The sequence below is a fragment of the Drosophila innubila genome (assembly GCF_004354385.1).
Source record: "Drosophila innubila isolate TH190305 chromosome 3R unlocalized genomic scaffold, UK_Dinn_1.0 2_E_3R, whole genome shotgun sequence".
NCBI lineage: Eukaryota > Metazoa > Arthropoda > Insecta > Diptera > Drosophilidae > Drosophila > Drosophila innubila.
In genome coordinates this window covers 1,108,055-1,129,695 of record NW_022995380.1, presented here as the reverse complement: position 1 = coordinate 1,129,695, position 21,641 = coordinate 1,108,055, and the positions used below count along the sequence as shown (strand labels likewise).

General features: G+C 36.1%; 1 protein-coding gene and 1 long non-coding RNA gene across 2 annotated transcripts; one reads left to right on the top strand and one right to left on the bottom strand.

Annotated features, from left to right (window-relative positions):
• Window positions 1-627: 627 nt before the first annotated feature.
• Window positions 628-1,871, bottom strand: LOC117791456 (protein FAM50 homolog). Its single transcript, XM_034631217.1, has one exon. It carries the CDS (start codon window positions 1,741-1,743, stop codon window positions 664-666), a length of 1,080 nt encoding a protein of 359 aa, XP_034487108.1. The 5' UTR covers window positions 1,744-1,871; the 3' UTR covers window positions 628-663.
• Window positions 1,872-2,705: 834 nt separating this feature from the next.
• Window positions 2,706-21,315, top strand: LOC117791457. The gene is made up of 2 exons (XR_004618051.1): window positions 2,706-2,755; window positions 21,275-21,315. It is a non-coding gene; the product is annotated as an uncharacterized LOC117791457 (long non-coding RNA).
• The last annotated feature ends 326 nt before the right edge of the window (window positions 21,316-21,641 follow it).

Sequence of the window (21,641 nt, the reverse complement as noted above, 5' to 3'; positions counted from 1 at the left end):
TAGTCAGCTGTTGCTTCAGCTTAGTGCTGTAAAATATTAGTTCTTGTACAAATGCCAGTGTTAAAAACCGAATTTTAAAACTGGCACGCAACTCGATCAAATATTTATTTTCAATTCACACAATTTCATTTATTGCTCTTTCTTTTCGTCCATTGTGTACTTATCGTATAATTTTAGCGAATCGTCCGACTAGGTGCACTGGTGGAATTTACTATGGACCTGAAAAAAACGGATCGTTCTTTTTCTTTAGGTCCATAGCAAGTTTCACAGTGGACTCAGTGCTTGGCGTTTTGTGCAGAACTTTGAGTTGTATGGGTTATTTCTCTATGGGTTTTTGCTTAGTGATCCTAGTCACTAAGCGAACTATATTGGGATCAACTGAACTATATGACCTTCAATCAGTGAATTAGTTCGTTCGTTCACTTTAGTGAAACATCTCTAGTCGCTACCTTAACAGATTTAAATTAAATTAAAAAAACCTATATCAACTAAAAATCAATTTCAGGAATATCCCTCTTGTTATTTAAAGTTTGTCCCGCTTTGTCAGCTGTTGCAATAATTCAGTGCTGTAAAATAACAACTTGTGCAAATACAAGTGCTGAAAACCGCCATTGAAACAGGTGCGCATTTTCGATAAGCAATTTATTTTCAATTCTCGAAGTTTTACTTTTTGCTCTTGTCCTTATCCTTGTCTTTTATTGTGTACTTATCGTAGGATTTGGTCGGATCGTATGGCTCCCAACGACTGGCCGGAAATATGTGCTTGTTGCGCTCATACCAGGATCGCAGTAGCACCTTGCCCGCATGCGATTCCTCCTTCTCGACAGATGCGTCGCTGATCATGCGCACGTCGTCGTGCACATCGAACTGGAAGAGTGGCCCAGACTTGCCGCGTGCTTTGGTCACTATGAAGTCGTAGAAAGAGTAGTGATGCGGCAGTATCAAGTCCTCTTTAACGTACATCAGTTGATCGGCCATCACGGTCTTGAGTTCAATGAACTCTTTGCGCAACAGCTCCAAGCATTTCTGCAGAAACTGGTAGATGGAGTTGCCCTTTTTCATGAGCACATTTCTCCTGTGGCCGGAGCCATCCCAGTAGCTGAACGTGATTGAGATGTCCTCATCTTTGAGCTCGGCCTGTTGCATTACCCATTCCTGACGCAGTTGCTCGCGCAGACGATTCTCTTGCTCCTCCCGCTCGCGATCTGGTAGAAACGATGTATCCACATCGGGGTTTTTACATATCTTCTTCTTCTTAATGGGAACTTCTTCGCTGCGTAATTCGGTCCATTTAGCTGGCATGGGCTTCTGAAATGTTTCCTCCTTCTCGTTATCCTCATCGTTGTTGTCTTGATCCTCATCCTCATCATCGTCCAAATTAAAAGATAATGCTTGTATTTGGCGCTTCTGTTTGTTCTTTTCGGCCTGGATGGCTTCCAAAGCGCGCTGTTTCTCCCGATCCTTTTCGTCCTTCTTCTGTGCAAGTTTCTTCTCCCGTTCCCGCACAATGTCCTCCTGCTTTGCCTTCATCTCGTCCAGCGTGACCAGACCAATGGTCGACGACTTGAGCTGCTGCTCGACTGCATCATAGTGCGTTGCAAACTTGTTCTCAATCTTGTCCAGCTTCAGCTCCTCCTCGATTTTCTTTTTCCGAAACTCAATCTCCTGTTGCTGGATTTCCCGCTTCTTCATCAGCTGCGCTGCTCTCCCAGCCTCGCTGGCTGCACCCTTGTAGTGGGCCATGGCGTTAATAAAAGTCTATTCAGCAAATTAACACAAATTGCACACTGTGTAGCTGTCAGTTGCTTCCTTTTAGTTATTTTACAAAAGATATATATTTATTGTTTTTTTATTCAGGATATTTAACTCAATGTTATTTGTTTTCACTTATGTCTTCTTCTTTGTTTTTAGTCAGCACATGAAAGCCGACAACTCGAAATGTGTGGCAGCCTTAGACACAAAAACGGTGTGGCAGCCTTGGCGTCCGAAAAGGTCGTTTCCAATTTTCAGATCAAATTGCATAATTGAGTTATTTTTGCACTAATTCCAAAATTTAACAAAATTTAAAAAAAAAAAAGCAATTAAAGCAATTATGATAAATCCAGTGAAAATCTAAATTATATAAAATAAAGGTGATTAATTTTTGAAGGTTTGAGGTTCGTCACCGCTCGGGGAGAAGAAGTACAAAATGAATTCTACAAAAAATATTTAATAATTTAAATTTTCTAGCTTCATAATAAAGACAGATTAAAAATTTATGTATTTATTTATTTAAGAGCTTACTTAATAATAATAAAGTCTTTTCTTGTTACATGGTTGTAGCAGAGGGGCCAAGAGTAAAAAATTTTGGCTACTGTTGTTTTAAAAATTAAAAATTTCTGCAGAATTTTTTATTTAGAATTTATTAAAACAATGTCGATCCCCAAACTGTGACGAACCCCCAACCTTAAGAATTATCACTTTTGTGAATTTGCAAAGTTGGATTTTTAACTGTTATTTGTTATTGGTAATAACAAATTTCAAAAGGTCTGCAGTTTACATCATTGCTATCGATTTCATAGCAGAGAGCTTTGAGAAGATAATAATTTTGGCGCGTTTCGGTACTTTTAAATAAGTGCGAGCTTTTACGTCCTTTCTGAGTCCTTTGACGAGCTTTTGTGTGAGGCCTAACATAAATAAGTTTGGTATATGCCGTTAACTGTTTCAGTTACAGCGGAACTTTCAAACCCATTGGACGCGCGCGGATAAAAGCAACGTAAGAAAGTGCTAAGAATATTTTTGAAATCGAATTATTTGATTTCAGTTGCTCAAGTGAAATGTGAAGTTTGATAGGCCACGAATTAAGAAATTGTAAATTACTCAATTATGTAAATGTACGAAATGTGTTTTGTCTGGCACCGTGTGTGTGTGTGTACGAGTTCTGGTGTGTGGAGGGTGTGTGTGAGAGTATGAAGATGCATATGCGTGTGTGTTCGAGTGTGTTGTAAAGAAGAAGCCCACAACGTTGGGCAAGGACATTACGGACAAAGAGTAACACCAGTAGCACTGTCCATCAACGGGGTGGTGAGTGGAGGTGGAGGGTTTTGGCGTTGGCCAAACGGAAACGGAAGTACCCAAATTGAAATGGCATTTAAGATGAGCGAACAATTTAAAATATTTCATTTGCAGCCACTTCAAGCCGGATTGTTCAACGTATTTAATTGCTTGAATATCTGATTTTAGCCTCGATAAAGGATCGTACTTCTGTCTGTCCTCTTGGGCACTCGGTTATTGTTCTTATTGTATTTATTAGCCAGAGTCATAAATTACAAGTGACTGGAGTGGAGGCTGACAAGTCAAGTGCCAATAAAATCATTAAATGTTGCAGTGCATAAAATTCATGGGCTCAGACTCTCGGCTATTGTTCGTTCGTTGTCATAAAACTAAAAACGATTCATGGCACGTTTCATCATCTGAATTCACATTCACATCCGGTTGTTGTCCCAGCGGTGGGTCCTGTGCGTGTTGCAACTAATTGCCGGAGTGTGAGAGAAGGCAGCATGTTAAATAATTAATAGTGACAATTGCCTTATCAAGCATTAATTAATTTATAGGTAATTATAGTGAAACACATTGATGGAGTCCGATCGTTCTAGAAGAGCCTCTAGTGACGACTGCAACCTTTGCTAATTGCTTTTCATTTCCAGAGGAGACAAGGAAGAATATGATAAAGTTTTTGGTTAGCCCAAAACTAAATTAAACAAACCGAACTTCCAAGTTTGTCCTGGGTCAACTTTTGTTAAATCTATTGGCCGCGACTCCTTCTCCCTTTACGACCTTTCTTGCTGTCAGTTGCAAACTTCATATGACAGACACACTTCACGTTGGCTTAAGAGTTTTGCCATGTGTAAACTTTCTATGGATTACTCTGGTTCTTTGTATGTAAAGAACACTTTAACATGTATATATTGTCAACTTAAAGATGACCTGAAATCCTGTTTATCCGCAAAGCTCCAAAATAGTTATAGTTTTTTTCTTGACAATTACGGCTTTTCGGATTGTTTAACATTCAATTGAACAGTTACAAGTACACTCACTTTTTGAAATATTGATCAATAAATTAAGCATAATATTTATGCTGGTCGAAGGTTAAATTGCAGGTGGTCATTATGACAAGTAAAACACAAAGAAAACAATGGAAAGAAGCATGTTAAATGAAGCTTAAAGGCTCAAGTCATTAATTCGATATTGAATTTTAATGAAAATAAAATCACATTCTTTGTGAAACACTAATTGAACTACTGTCTTTATACGCGTACTTGAATATTATGGCTTCCAGGAATACTTTTTATAGTAAGGCCTACATATACTGACCAAGTTTCCTCAACATTAAGCAAATTGTTTAAGCTGCCACATATTTTTTAAACAACTTCTATATTAATATACCATTGTTTTTATATATCCCAAATATTCTGAGGAAAGCATAGATCGTGAAATGAGTGTTGTATGAAAAACATTATTGTTTTAATTGATTTTTTATACATGTAGCTTCAAAACTAATTGAAAATTAATTAAATTCGCTTTGCTTTGCAACTGCTATGTATTTGTATTTATGTATAACATATTATTTTTAAAATTTTTAAATGATATTTGATTATCATTCTTACCCCGCTATAGTCAATAAATAAATTTTGCTAGTGTTGATCAGAAGTGGTTTTTAATTAATTGCAGCCATATTAAATGTGATTGTATAGATTGTGACAAATTCATTGATTAAGTACCTTTTTTTGTGATTATATCACCCATACTGGTGCGTACTGACGCTAGTCCAGGAAAAGGATGCCTTCACTTGGTTGAGCCACTTCTTGTTAAAATACTTTTCCTGTCGTAAAATGTCTGCTGTTTGCTTTATCTTTCCCCAATTTTCTCTGTTTTTTATTTATTTTTTGTTACTCTTGTTGCTACTGTTTGTATGGTTTTATTTTTTTATAAATTTTATTTCTCCATTTTTTTGGCCAGTTTTTAGCTGTTCTCGGTTCACTGCGGACAAAAACTTTTTGCATTTCGGCGTCGGCGGCGGCGCAGAAGTAAAAAAACTTGACACAATTTTAACTTTTTTATAAACAAAATAAAAGCAAAACGCGCAATTTACTTTCATTCGTTTGTTGATTTTCTCTATGGTGTCCCTCTTTCTCTCCCTTTCTCTCAGTTTTTTCGTTGCGTTTCTCGATTCGAGGCAAAGGTTTTCGGAATCCAAACTCAAATTTGTCAATGGCAGCGACAACTAAAGCTTTTTCTACCATATTTTTGGCGTAGCGTTGGACTTTCAATTGCGAGCAAATTGCACATATTTGAAACAATTTGCCGCTGGCAACAAGCACACTTACACACACACACACACACACACACACACACACACACACACACATTTACAAACAGGGTGTTTGCTTACACCCGGTTGCATTTTGCAACAAGATTTATGCACAAATTTCATAAAGCTGACAACATGACGTATGATTAATTTGTTAGCTGCCAGTGCGTTTTGTGTTGTTGTTATTGTGGCTACATTTAATTAAATTGGTAAAAGCAGAAACGGAATAGGATATACATATTTATATAGATGAAGCGTTTATTTCGGGCACAAGCCGAGACACTGAGACGAGTTCGCGCCTCTAGAAGGTTGGAAAGCTAACGAGCTGTTATGATATTTTTAGTAACACTCATTCTCGTCGACTTGTTAGCAAACGACAATATTAACATCAACAGCAGCAACAACTTGAACAAAAACAACCATAGCAACAGCAACAAACCATTTTAAGTGCAACTAAAAATATTCTGTGGCCAGATTCAGCCTTTGGAAATTATGTCAGACACGCTAAAAATGCCGCAGACGCACTTTGGCAACAACAACAATAATAACAACAACATAAAAATAACAATAGCAGCAGTAACAACACAGAAAAATAGTACACAGTTCAGCTAAAGCAGCTGGCAGCTTTCTAGCCAGGCGTTTGCTGCGAGTGCTTATATATTACGTATACGACATGCTCATACATACTCAATAAATTTGTGCATTTCAAGGCAATGACGACAACGCCAACGCAAATGCATTTAGTGAACTCTGTCTATGCATATCAGACATACATATACATATTGACACTCATATATATATTTATACATATGAGTATGTGTGAGATTTGTTGAATGCTTGCATATCCTCACAATTCTCTGTCATATATCTCTGGCCAACTGGCACTGCCATTGTCTCTTATAAAAGTTGTGGTGCCTAAACTATGTAAATCTTTTACCATTTGGCACATTGTTGTAGTCCTTAATAACAGATTCCTGCAAGTCTGAAAACAAAATTAGAATCTTTGAACTAAATAATTGAGTGGCAAACAAGTTGCTAGAATTTATGAAAATACTATTACTTCTAAGAAAAAAATAGTTAGAAAACAATTTATATACAATTAACGGATTTTATAAGTAGCTAATAAGGACCGATGTCAGAAAAAGCATTTCTTTTGTAATAAGTAAGCAGCTTACAGTGGAGTTTACGTCTGATATACAATAATTTTTAAAGAATGTTTAATTATTATCTGAAATCAAGGCTGCAAACCACAAAAATGTTGATAAAGGTTCGGTTCGGCGGTTCGAACCATAGAGGAAAACTAAGGTTTGGTTCGCGAAACTGGTTTGGGTTCGAACTTAGGTTTAATTTAATCCAAAAAAATAATTTTATTGCTTGAACTTTTTCTTAACATTTTAAACCAGTTAAATTTTTAATTTAAAAAAATTTTAATTTTGACAACAAGCTAAATTTATGTTAAGATTTTAATATGACTTGTCTTTATCCGAAGTCTCAAATAGTTGAGTAATATTAGAAAAGAATAAAATAATTATAATTACTTTTTTTTTTTCGAAACGAACCTTTTTATCAAGGAAAGTGGTTTGGTTCAGGTTCAGGTTCGCTGGGTAAATAATTTCAAGAGTTCGGTTCATAACCGGAGTTCACGCTGCCTTGAAACCCGAACCGAACCGGTTCTGCGAGGTTCGGTTCAGAACCGGTTTGCAGCCTTGTCTAAAATATATTAATATAGAACTTAGTGTGGAAAATAGAGACAGAAAATGCTGGGCTTTCCATTGCTCCATTCCGGCAACATTGGGTTAAGCCGGCCAATTATACAATATAAACGTTTGCAACATTTAAATTTTGAGCTGTTATGATTGGATTGGCAGCTGAATTTAATCGTTTTCCGGCCACAGAGGGACGGGCACAGTTGCCCTGTGGATGTGTAATTAATACGACACTTTATTGCTGTTATTTACATATTATGATTTATTGTAATTACAAACTCATATTTGCACATGCTGATAGTGTACTTAAAATTACATTCCACAAGAGATATACAACATAACTGTAATGTAGTGAGCTTCTATACAATTGTTTTAAGGCAAACAAAACACAAAATATAATTTAAAGAAATCGAAATAAGGTTAGAGGAAAAGGAAGCAAAGATAAAGAGACTCAAATCGGAGAAACATTCAGGGTTTAAAAGTTAAGAAAAAACTAGTTAATTAAAGTAATAATAAAGTAGCTATGAATTCTATGACTCCGGATGAATTTTGTTTTCAAATTGTAATATTTATTTTAAATTCATTGCGCAAATTCTCAAATATTATACAATTTCATCTGTCGCACTTGAAAGGCTTCTGTAATACCTTCTTTAAAAAGCCAAATGTAAACACAACAAATTTAAAGAAATCTTTTTGATTGCGGATTTTCCCAATTTTTTTTAAAATTTGTTTATATTTTTATATCCTTATAACAAGTTTCCTAGTTTTATAGAATTCGAATATACTATTGTTTGTCATTGTTTGCTTTAAGTTTTGAGCATTCAATTGTTTTAACTGCTGTAACGATAATGGCTTTGGCGGCTGTTTGAATATAGGTCAGCGTCAAATCAAAGCTTTCGACAGTCGGCAGTCTATTAGTATAATATCCTTTGTGGTTTATCATGGTCGGCATTGTTGATTAGCTGTCTGCTCAGTTCTTAATGTTTCTCACTTGATTGATGCATTCTTCTAGTACTTAAGCTGCTGGCAAGGGAGGAGGAAGCCGCAGCAGTTGCTGCAGATGTTGAAATCAAACCAAATTCAACCACGTTGATTTGTTTCACCTGGCCAGAGGGGAATTGAACATCCAACTCACTCGCCGGCTGTTCGCTCGTTCGTTCGTTCGTTCGCATCGTAAATCATGAATATAAAAGTCGACACACACCGACACACACACACATAGAAAGCAATCTAGCACAGTAGCCGCCAGGTTTTTATGGCATAATTTTTCTTGTTTCGCATCAAAAGTTTGCACCTTCAATTCGATATTGTTAAGGCAACTTTCGCGTCGGCGTCGCATCGTAAGCAAATCATAAAACTTCGACTTGGGTACAATGGTTTTTCCACTTCCACATCTATCCGAATTTCTTTTCTTCGCTTTTTCTTACTTTTTATTACGCTAACGTGCCAGCATTATTTATACATGGCGGAAATATTCATTTATGCCAACTAATGAAGTGTCAAAAATGTTGCCCCAAAAAGTATGCTAAGCTTTAGTTTTCTTTTGCAATGCTTATGAGCTGTATATATAAGTGTGTGTGAGTGTGTGTGTGTGTGCGCGTTGACCTTGGACAACAATAAGTCTGTCTGCGAGTGTGCGACCGCATGTGTGTGACACTTTTGAAATAGCTTAATAGGCGAAGCGCAAACGTTGCACTATGGGAACTTGGCCAATTTTTTGGAATTAATTAATAACTGAAGAAGGAAATCAGAATTTATTGGCCTAGTTTTTTGCATTGGGCTTATATTATATCAATAAGAACCGGAGCTAGGAAAGTAGGCATGGCATCGACATTTTTTTAACAACTGGTATTACACGAAAATTTTGAGTTAACCGTGTTAATATGCTGCTCAGAAATTGCACAAGTCGAAACTATCATCGAAAACATCATCACCCATAAAAAAGGACTTAGGTCCGGTATTTCAATGTCTCCCTAAACGCTCTTTGTTAGACAATCTGTCATATAGAGTCAATTTCGTTTTTCAATCACAAATCTCTAACAGCGCCATAGCAAACCAAAAGCAATTGTTGTCTTAAATATTGTTGAGAAATTTGACAAAATTAATTTTTTAAATTAAGTAAATATGCATAAGAATTAGTGATGTAAAAATATATCGAAATATCGACAGCTCGATTTTTGCGGAAGCGATAATCGAGTACTTCAGCTCGATGATTTTTTTGACGATCAATCGTGTTGATTAAATCGATTTCAATGAAAAATCGACAACTCACAGGGGATTGTTCATCGTAATTAATTTGTAGAATTGAGTTGGGTCGATAAATTTTTGTTGAACGACCATAATAAACAACCTACCAAACTGACAAAATTTGAATAAAACATGAAAACGATGCAAGAAAAATAAGGTTCCTAATAAAAGTAGGCGTGTATTTTGTGATTACAATTGCTTTATCAAATAAAAAAAATTTTTTTTTGAAAAAACTCAATATTTGCAACTCGATCTACTATTTTCCGATGTATCGACAACTCGATACTTATTTTTAGCGATTTTCTATTTCGATATAAAACTCGATCCAAATTTGGATTAACATCACTAAATAAAATATATTTTTATAATTTTGTTAATTAAACAAAATATTCCTCAACCTAAATCTGTTGTTGAAACTGGAAGTAAGCCGATTTTTTTGACTTCGAAATTAGGTGCGAAGAAACGAAATCTCTAAAATTTAAGGAACATTGACATTTAGAACGGTGGTTTTAAAATGCAATTCTCTTCAATAACTCTAGAGATTTTTAGAACACACCTGATAATCCCAATAGAGCAATGTGATTTTAGACACTTAGATTAGTTTATCAGACATATAAGTCAAATTTGATTTATTAATATAGCAGCTGTAATATTAAAGTCCACATGAAAAATTAATTGATTAATACTAGAAAAGTTGGCGGAGTTTCCACAGTTCGATATGTGTTCTCCTGCATATGTTTGCATTCGAAAGCGCAGGCCACGCAAACAAACAAAAACCATTTCAGCTCTCTCTATCCCTCTTCCTATCTTACAGTCTCTCTCTTATTCACTCTGTGTGTGTGTCTGTGTGTGTGTATGTGTGTGTGCTGGTGATGACTATATGAATGATACTTGAATAGCTGCTAGCCATACAGTCAAGTGTCTCTGTCAGAGTCAATGTGCCGCCAACGTTCCTATTTCCTATCTCCTCTGTCCTCTGCACTCCTTCAACACGATACTTGCCCGTGGTAAAGTGTATTTCCATCGGCGCGTAATTTAATGCCCTCCATGGCATATCGATCTCTTGGCAGACTGCATCTAAATTACAATTAGACCCAATTTCATGTATCGTGGTACTCGTATGTAGTTTTGTTGGCACTGACAAAGCCATAGTCCTTGTGGCAATGAAATTGCTGGTAATTGTTTGTTCCCAACTCACATCTGCCTTTATCGTTCGTTCTATCTATTTGTCTCCATTTCTGTTGCTCTGCGTACGCAGCTTCGTTTTTGGACTTTGATTTGTCGTTTTCGTTTTCGTCGTTTGCTTTCCTATTCGCTATTTTGTTCTATTTGCTTTTTCAGCTATGATTTGTGTAGGTGTTTGGTTTGATTTTGGTCAAGGGCAAGACGCCGCAGTTGCTGGTTTGGCAAATGAGCCGCTCCCCGTTTGCCCAAGAGGCCTTGTTAATAAGCAAAAACATTGAGTTGGTGTTTACCTGCTGGGCTGCCCTATTTGCCTTTGGGTTAACCAATAGGTTTACGCTCTTGCTCTTTGTAACCCAACTAAACATGGCCTGGTATTTGTTTATTGAATCGTATTTTGTTTGTACGCAAGCCCACCTCTGTCTCTCTCTCTCACACATAAATTATCTCTATCTCTATCTCTATCTCTGTCTTCTCGATGCTTGCCATGTGTTTAGTCAATTTGTGTTTGGCGTGTTTTTAGGCGCGCTTGAAAATTATTCGAATGCCTCGTGTGCTGCCAATCATCACGCATACGCCGTGTGTTACTGTGATATATGGTGAAAGAGTATTACAAGTAAAGGCTCGTAAAGTTCAACACACGCGATGCGATTTAGCGCCATTTAGACAAGTGTAAGATATATATATATATATATATATATATAAAGGGGCGCCACAGCGACACTGCTCTTTAACAAGACAATTTACGAGCCTGGTCTGAATGTCAGAGGACTTTTAGGCCTAAGTGAAAGTTAGTATTTGGTTAAAATATGCATTAACTTTCAGTTGACCTTCTACGTAATTAATTTATGAATTTGCTTTAACTGTTTGTTTGTGTGTGTGTGTGATTGTGTGTTTGGTCTGGTGGATAGTCATGGAATTGTTTAATTGCATTTGCTGAATTTTGATTGATTGGGACAAAGTACAATGCAGCCAGAGAAGCGTGAAGGCAATTTCAATTCAATCATTTGACCACTTAAAACTTTTACTAAACTAACACATGCAAACAGCCTTCTATCCGTCTTTCTCGCACACTTCTACTCTGTCTCTTTCACGCTTCTATGCATATCTTCTTAATTATGCTGACGCAGGCAGTTGCTGTTTGCTTTTTGCCATTTTGAAATATTTGATTTATGAAAATATTAATTGTGTTTACTCAAAAATTTCATTTTCAAAATTGATTATCCTATCTCGACAGTCGACAGACGACGGGCGAGCAAATTAGATTTCAATTAACACTGGGCTACCAAAACTTTCTGTGTAACTTTGCACTGACAAATTGACAATTTGGTAATTGACCAAGTACCATCAATATTTAAATATGTCCCAGAATTAATGCAAAATATCTGATGATTGATCGCATTGCAAGTTCAATAAAATTATCATTATATTTATTGACCAACTGCTCTCATTTGTGCAATTTGTCTGGCTTAAATACAATTAAATGGAATTTACACAACATTCCAAACTATTTAGCATTTCCTAGGGAATGCAATTGGCCGAATGCCGGCTAATTATAATATATTCTTGTAATATTATAATTATACCCATTAAAATGGGCAATGTGCGGCATTGGCAATTTTAATTATTCAAATATTAATTTATTGAAATGTTGCTACATGGTATTTGGCAATCACATTCTTTCCAGTAAACGAATTCAATCTTTGTTTGTAGTTTCGTAATAGAGTTTATTATTTATATTAATTTTGGCAGATGTTTGCTAATGCTCTAGATCTTATTTTAGGATATCACTATTTTTGCAGTTAACCATTTATATATCAGTCAACTCATATTCTGATATATTTTACTAGAACTACTAGATTTATTTGTAGCTACTTATTTTAGTTACAGTTTTTCTAAATCCCTTTGAAGGGTATCTATCCAACGCATACTTTCAACTTGATTCACAGTGCATTCCCTGCACTTATTTATTAGAATTCACACACACTCAGCATGTGATCAAGTATGTTATTTCAGATTGCAAAGTCCAATGCCAAGCACAGACACATACTAACACACAGATACTCACCCACACATATGTACATATACTTATACAGACGACAGCGGTTGTGGCCCAAGTGGCGTACACGCAACACAACTCGTTACATATTACTGAATTTCATCGTTGATTAGCAGCGCTTTGTGCTAGCTCTCCACAAAAAAGAAATGAAAAGAAAAAGAAAACATGCTGCTCGGGCTGTCTGTATAATAAGGCCATAAATAATACGTAAACAACAACAAAATGCTGATATGTTGTTATGTTGCACTCTTAAAGTTTCAATTGAAGCGACAGCAATTTTTCAAGGCTTTCTCGAACTTGCCTGGATGCCTTTTGCATTCCACTGTTCATTTATTGGTCATCATAATTGTGTGTATGTGTTGGTCTATGGCTTTGTGTTGTATGTGTGTGTGTGCTTAACTGCTGGCGTCTTTTATAAGTTAGCTGCTGCATGAACTGGGGCATGAAATCTCTGTAACCTTTTTTTGTCTCACTTCTGTCGAATTGCTGAATAGCTCACCGCCTGTCCTTGTCACAGATACCACTGCATATGTGTGGGTGTCTCAATTGTCTTGTGCCCGAAAGCCATTTGGCATTAGCCAAACGGCCAAGGCAGAATCAGTCAGGCAAATACAAGCAGGCAACCGACCAACTAGAAAAACAAACTTTCACACAAATGCTTGACTACCAATGTGTGTGTGGGAGAATATCTACATATGTACATATGTGTGTGATTGTGTGTATTTTCTCTGCTAGTCAATGGCGGCATAGAATTTCCAGTGCGACGCTCACTAAACAAAAAAGTCGGCTTCAAGAACACAAAACTTGGCAACTAAAACCATAAATGCCTCCAACCAGACGCAAAAACAAACTCATATGAACATCAATGTGTGTATTAATGAGCGTGTGTGAGTGAGAATATGTTGGTATGCGTGTATCGCGTATTAACTATGAAGCAGTCATGCCCAGCACTTGAAAATAACCTGAACTAACCAAACAACTCCTATGGACAACATTTCTTTATTCACTTTATTTTTGGTAAACCTAAAACCAAAATTCAAAGGATAAACTAATTAGAGTTAAAATAAATAACAATACTTAAAGCACATTTAAGCCAAGGAAATAAATTAGTAATAAATAAATTAATACATAGATTGAATAAATTTATTTACTATAAGTGAAAAATGACCAAGTAATTGATACAATAAATCAGTTAAAGCTGATTTTATTATTAATATATCCAAAATATTTGAATGAACAATTGTCAACAAAATCATTACAAAGACAGTTTATTTATAAAATATTTATTATTATTAGAGCGACATACTATGGTATCAGCTAGCTGTGCATACTACTTAATATTACTTATATGTACTCCTTGCTTAGTTTGTTGTTCCTGTAGTTGTTATTAAGCATACCCCGTAGCCGTTAAGTTTATAAATACAAGGAATACGTGAGATTAGAAGTCCTTTGTGGTATCCATTGGGTTTCAAGGCGTTGTTAACACGTCGCATATTCAGGCATTATTTATCAACCTTCTCTCCTCTCACTCTCTTCCATGACTCTCCCTTGGCTCGTAGCCAGCTCGTTTTGCATGCTTTGTTTTCAGTTGTTTTTATTTTTTTCTTTCTTACTGCCTGTGGGACTATTTATACTTGAAAATGTCCGACATTGTGCGCTCTTCTCCTAAGTTGACTCGGTCACAGGTCTCTCAATACTTGGAATTATAGTCAAGTGTTAATATTGTCGTGGCATCAAGAGATAAGGCCATACATTTTACTTAAGAGTGGCATGAAATTGCCCCTGGCTTCTAATAGGCCACTGGTATCTGGTGACTGCCAACTGGTAACTGGTAACTGCCATGATATGAGCAGACACAGAGACTGACACGAGGCGAGACTTAACAACAATAAGCGTCAAAAGCACTTGAAGCCCTGTCTAGGTAGTTGTTGACTTAACATCACAGCTTTTGGTCATGAGCTTCGTGTTAATTGTGGTCTGAGATACTATTTGAGATATGCTCAAAGGAGCAATCAACTGAAATATCGTATAAACTATAGCAAAGATCAAGATTGATCAAATTAGGGGACAATTATGTGATTAATAATAAGGATGAATCTAGTTATAAGAGTACGGCTATGTTGCTCATACTTTTCAAGCTAAGCCCAAACTACAAATGCTGATCAAATACACGTAAGTTGATAAATACACACAAATGATGAAAGTGAGACACAAATTTTGTGTGCTCCTTAGATTTTATAAATCAGACATATTATAACTATACTATAAAATAAAATTAAAACTAAAAATAAAATTAATTAAAATTAGATTTTTTTAAAGAGGTTTTTGGTAGTTTACAAAATGTTTGACTTTTGGGTATGATTTAAACAAATTTTTTATTTTCTAAGTTCTTTACATAGAACTGCAATAGAATATTCATCTATAAGACCATGAACTCAAGCATCTCTAACCATATAAACAACTTAAGTTTTATTAAGATACGAATGTATTATAGTTAATATATTCATCTCAATATATAAGTATGTTATAATGAGAAAGCATAATTTTAAACATTGTGTAACTATTCCTCAACCTGTGAAGAATCATTAATTCTGATCCTTTAATTTAATGTGATGTAAAATGTGAATGGTATTTCTTCATAAAACATGATTTTTGTCAAAAATAGTACAGGGTTCATAAGAGATATGAATTAAATAATTTTGGTTTTATGGAATAACTCTATATATTGGAATTTTTAACTAGAATAAATATAAAGAGAATGTGCTGTTTTTTACTACTATTGAAATTATTTATTTTAAATATAATTTTTGTAAGATTAAACAAATCTTCCAAAAAAAACCTCTTTACGAGGTAAAAGTCTAGTGACGAAAGTCTTCAGATGTCCCAAAATTTCAGATATCCAATTTTGTGACGAAAGATATTAAAATTAAAAATTATAGTTGTAATTAAAAAAAAATTATTTTTTAAGTAACGGGTATAAATAGTTCGGCAATTGACACTGCCCAAAAAGACAAATTTTTATGTCGATGGATATATGGCTAGACGCCTTTCGCACCCTTCGTGCTGGCTTCGTCACTAGAGCGAGGTGACGTCCGAAGAGATAATCAAAATAGTTATTATTTTTCAATTGACATAGTAGAAATTGGAAAACATCTTTCAGATCGTAATTTTTATTTTAATTCTTTTAACAGTTATGGTAACTGATTTCAAATTGATAATTGTAAGGTAATGTTGTAAATTTAAGAAATGATCGAGTGAGTTATTTATTAATATCCGGAAAAAAGAAATATCTACGCTATGATTAACAAATTAGCTGTTATATTTATGAAGTAATCAACTATTTGTGATGATAGTTATTTGGTCTGAAGCTGTGGAAAATAGAGAAAAGGGAATTTAAAGTGTCTTTATAAGGAGTCAAAGAGAGTCTGTAAAGCAATCGCTTAGATAAGCTGGCTAAGCTTCACAATGTATTTAAATTGTTAATAAATTAAGTCGAAAGCTCGACAAATTGTTAGTTAAGCCTAAATGCCACGCCCATTGTGTTAAACAAGAAACGACAAACGGGCCAACAGCATGTTGACAATTAGTCTTTAAATGAAGTAACCGGCAACACAAATTGTTGCTGCTGTTGTTGTTGTTGTTGTCAGCAGTGTTTTGTTTGCTTTTATGCCTGGTAAACAGGCAGCCGGCAGGCAGGAGTTGGTAGTTGAGTTGTTGGCCAGACAGAAAATTTATTGTACCTTTTTGCTGTGGCATTCGCCCAGTAAAACTGAGAATCTGTCGACGGTTTGGGCCTTTGATCAACTGCGAGTTGGGCAGCTCGTTAGCGTAAGGTGTTGGCTTTTTAGATTTTTTGGGCTACTCGCTAACCACTTGGCCAAATGCCAAATGCCAAAGGTAAATGTGAGTGTTGTGCAATCTTTGTGTTGCAACTTTATTAAATTGCCCTTTTATGGGCCACGTCAAAATCATAAAAGCATCTAAAAGCTGTGCTGCCACGCCCACTTGTGTAGGGAGGCGTTGTCCGTTGAGTGGCGAACACAAAAGAGAGGAAATAACGGGATAGCGCAGAACAACGGCACTTTTAATTACTTTCTGCATAAATTTGCACTCATTTTCTCTTTTGGCCAGGGGTCGGTCAGTTGGTCAGGCAATTGGCCGCCATTTCCATTTTCCGACTTTTCCGCCTGCAGCATCTTTTACTGTTATTCTTTTGCTTCTCCCTCTTGTTCTTGTCGTTTCTGTAGAAAAGAGAATAAAAACATGTTTTACCAGCCATAGAAAATTATGCAAAACAATGTCTAAGCATTTACCTGTCCAACGGTCGGACTTTAAAAATATATGTAACTTATAAGCCTCTGGGCATATCCTTGAGCCAGATCACGTATTTTCATGCCTGGCCAGCTTTCAAGTTAAAAACAAGTCGGAAAGGCTGTAGTCGAGATCCCGACCATAGAATACCCGTTACTTGTTTCAATATATATAAAATTAATTTATAGAAATTATTATCTAATAAAAACTACTGCATACTTTTGGGTGTTTGCATTTAAATTATTATTAATAACTTTAGTTCCGTTTCCCTGGTACATACTTTTCAACGTACACAATATACCCATTTACTTGTTTTTTAAGTGACGGGTATTACAAACGCCAAACGAATTTTATTATGCGCTTGTGTGACTTTTAAGCCGTCCCTTGTTATAACAGCTCCCTGTGGTTTCCTCTGGCTTCCTGATTCGAGTCTTTTGTATTGTCTGCATAATATTGTTTAATTGTGGCATCCTTTTTGTTGTGGTCAACATTGTTACCGCTTCACTTACTGACAAATAAATCAACTGCAAGTGACGTCCGAGGATAGACTGAATGTGTATGGTTGTGTTTGTGGCATGCCCCTTTGCCTCACTGAACTCAAAATGATTGACTTTAATGTCATACTGCTCAATTTATGCTATGCACTGTGCTGTTGAAGCGCCCATAATGGGCGTGTCTACTGCAAATGACTAACATAAAGCCAGGCCGGAACCGAGCTGCATTGACCTGAGCTTAAACTGGCATTCAATTAACTCAATATCGTAGCTGTTTCAGCTGCCATCACCATAAAGCAAATGTCAATTACATTTAGCGGTGCTTTTGTTCAAGGTGCCAGCCATGGAATTGGGTCAAAAGGACTTCCCATTCCATCCGGAATCCATATACCGGCAATTAGTAAGCTCTCGCAATGAATTCCAATTCATTTCATTTCTATTTTCTCTTCACCAGTTCTCAGAATAGAAACGACGCAACAAATAATCTGATAGGAGCATTAAAGCAGTATATACATATGTACTTCACTTCAGCATTCCAATGCCATTGAATAATGCACTAAATAATTTGCTATTTGAGTTTATTATGGCTTGCAACCTCAACCATGTTGAAGTAGTTTCGGTGAATGGATTTCTATAGATTTTGTGGAATCCTTTGAAATCAAATATTTATTATTTTTACAATTAGGGCATTATAAGCTTTAGGAAATGTAAATAATAGGAAAACGGAGCCAACTTCGACCAGTAACGAATTAAATAGTACATTGCAAACAATATTTAAACCAAAAATTGCACAGTGTTTTGGATTATATGGAGAGAGTGGTCAAAATTACATTAAGTGCTTACAATTTCTACTGCGAGGTCTAAATAGAGTTAAATTGGTCGTCTGTTGTCCCCACACATGAAAGATTAACAAAATAATAAGAGTTGGCGGATACAATTTGTCTTTCGATGTCTGTAGAGTAAAAAAGGATGTGTAAAAAAGGGCGTGCCTCTGCAAACCACTACCACCCAGAAAAAAACTTGTCTTCAAATTCTTTTTAACAAAATTTAATTTATGTACATTTTGATCTAATTAACTATGAAAACCGAACAACAACAACAAAATGACCAATATAAATTAAAGTGGACGAAACAAAAAAACAGTGCTTTAACGTTAGAATTACTATATGAAGTACTACAAGAGCATCTGCAAGTTTCTGTAGCTAAACTAAACACACTTAAAACTTTAACTAAACACTGAAAGGAAAAAACTAAATATACACAAAAAAGGACAACGATTTACACAAAGTTGAGCTTTTGTACAAGACGTTAATAATTAAATGCGTATACATTGTAGTGTTTTGCTGACTCTCTAAAAGGCAAATGAGTATATGGTTACACTTTCGATGCCGTTTTTAGAATTAAAGGTTGAAATTAAATAAGAGAAAAAACTAGTGGTGACACTGTTATTCGAATGTAAGATGGTTATATGCCAATTTATTTCTTAAAATTTTGAGTTTATTTTATTCAATTTTAGTCTATGACTAAATATTTTATTTTTAATAATTTTCCTGGAGATACAAAGCGCGACTACAACGACCATTTAAAAAAAGAAACTAACATAGTCGAAAAGGATATAGTCGAGATCCTAAGCATAGGATACCCGTTATTTATTTCAATATAAATAAAAGTATTTTAAAATATAAAGTTGATGTATGGAACACAAACTGTTTAATACTCCATATATTGAAGCATCAATTCCTTGATGACATTTGGAAATCTCTTCAGCTTAGCAACTGTAACGAGTGATGATTGCAATCCCTATTGATTCCAATTTAAGATGTGGTCTGCAAAATATATCAATCTAAGAACCGACAAATAAGTTAATTTTACCAGCAGCCAGCAGCTGCCAGGGGCAAACACAGGAATCACATCAATATTAAGCTACACTTAACTAGCTCATCAATGTTTACCTTATCGGGCCCTCGTCCCCCACCTATTTGACCTAAATACACCGAATCCATTCATTTATTTATCAGGAACTGTGCGTAGCTTTCTCATTGTCAGCTTAGCATTAAGCACGAATTTCTGCTGAGCTGCAAGCTCCTTTGATTTTGATTGTTGGAGGGCAGTTGCACAAATTGGTCAAGGTCGGACATTGGGCAATCACCCCGGGCCAAATGCCCCCTTCCACTCGTAGTCTGTAGTCCGTAAATAGTTTTCAATTGTGTGAAGCAAATGCCTGTAAGTCAATATTAAGTTAACTGCCAACATTTGTGACTAAAGCCAGCACTAAGACGCTTTACGGGATGTCCACAGCATCAGAGACAGCTCAGTTGGGCAGCAATTGCTTATCTTTTATCAGGGCTACTGTCATTCACACACACATAGACACAATGCAGGTGTGTGAGTGCTTAAAATGTTTTCAAAATCCACTCAAGTTCACAGAGCACTCTGTGGTTAGCAATGGCAAAGGAGACAAACCGTTAGCGTCTAAGGACATTCCAGTTGATATTTGGCAGCTTTTGTGGGGGATTTCAATTTTGGCATAAGCTTGGCATAGATTACTTTTGGCACACACAAATGAAATTGACAGTTAATCCGTAATTGATCTGGCAACAAGGAATGCCAACTAACATGGGTAAGCTGAATATTTAATACTCTACACGGGCGGAGAATGTCGACATGGTCAGGAGCTCTGAAATCGTACGAAAATCTTAAAGTATTGTCAAATGAAATATTTGTAGTTGCACATATCTCCGGAAAACGTTAATTTGATTTAAAACTTTAATTTTTGTGAAAATCTTCTATAAACACCAAATTTATATCTAATTTCAATTACCACAAAACAAAAAAAGCGAAATTGCTTTAAGAATTTGGTTCGGTTCAGGTTCGGGTTCACAGAGTTTATAATATCAAAGGTTCGGTTCATGATCCGGCTGGGATTACTTAAAAACCTGAACCGAACCGGTTTAGCGAAGTTTGGTTCAGAGCCGGTTTGCAGCCTTGAAAAGAACACTTTTTTTTTAATTTCCATACGCATTTCATGGTAGATTGTAATACCCTATATGTAGGGTATTAAAGCACACAACGTCACAATGAATGAAGCTGATGCTGATGATGAGACCGTCAATGGAAATCAACTGACACCTGACAGACGTTCTGTCAACTGTTCCGAGTGCTGAAAATAGAACATACTTAACTAAACTTTTGGTCACATTCTCCATTTACCTGTCTGCCAGACATGTAACAAAAACAACAACAACCCTAACAAGAATTGTTAAATGAGAATATGGAAAAAGGCAATCCATGAATTTGTCACTCGTAAGTGAGTAGGGCAACAACTGACGGCAGCGCATGAATTTCAATTTTTGGCATAATAAAATGCGCCATAATAAAATGCGCCACATGACAAGTGTCCTTGCCCCATGTTGCCAAAGAGGTTGCCACCTCATAGTCCTTCCACTTTGCCACTCCTCGTAGCGCTTAACGTTTTGGGTTTGCTTCATAAAAGTTGCTTATGGTAATGCGTGAAATCGTAAATTTGCAGCGAGCTTAGCGGCAATAACAACAGCAATAAGAAATCATAAATAAAACAATATCACATACACACACACACTTTTTCCCCCTCTGTGAAAGGCAGAGAGTGGGCAAGGGGGAGAGGAAGAGTGTGCTTGCTCTTAAAAAAAGATGCAGCAGCATTTCACGCGTTGCCATGAAATTATGGAAAAGTGTAAGACGTGTGTGTGTGTGTGTGTGTGTGAGGTGTGAGTTCTTATATGTGTAAATGTGTGTGTAATGTTAGTGTTTGGTATTTGCCTCAAGCGACAAGCAGGCAAAATATTATTATTTGGCTTACACAACGATTGCGTGGCGACTGTGGACAAGGACACGTGTGTGTGACTGTATTTGTTGGTGTGTGTGTTTTTTTTATATACATATTAAGTTACGCCAGACAACGCACATGACACAAAATAATAGTACAAATAATAAAAAGAAAGTGTAACGATACAATGGAAGCATAAACCAACAACAACAAGCAGCACGCACAGGAAACAAGTTAAAAGCCAGAACAACGCAAAAAAAAAACCACAACAACAACAAGAACGCAAAACGCATACAAATGTCAGCGTCCGCCATTAACGGCGCCGGCAGCGACGCCAACAGAGGCAGCGACTGCACAACGACAGCAGCAACCATTGACATTTTAAATTAAATACAGAATACAACAGCAACAGCTCCAACTACAACTACAACGTCCTTTAAGTTGACAAGTATAACACCAACAACAAACAACAACTACAACTACTACT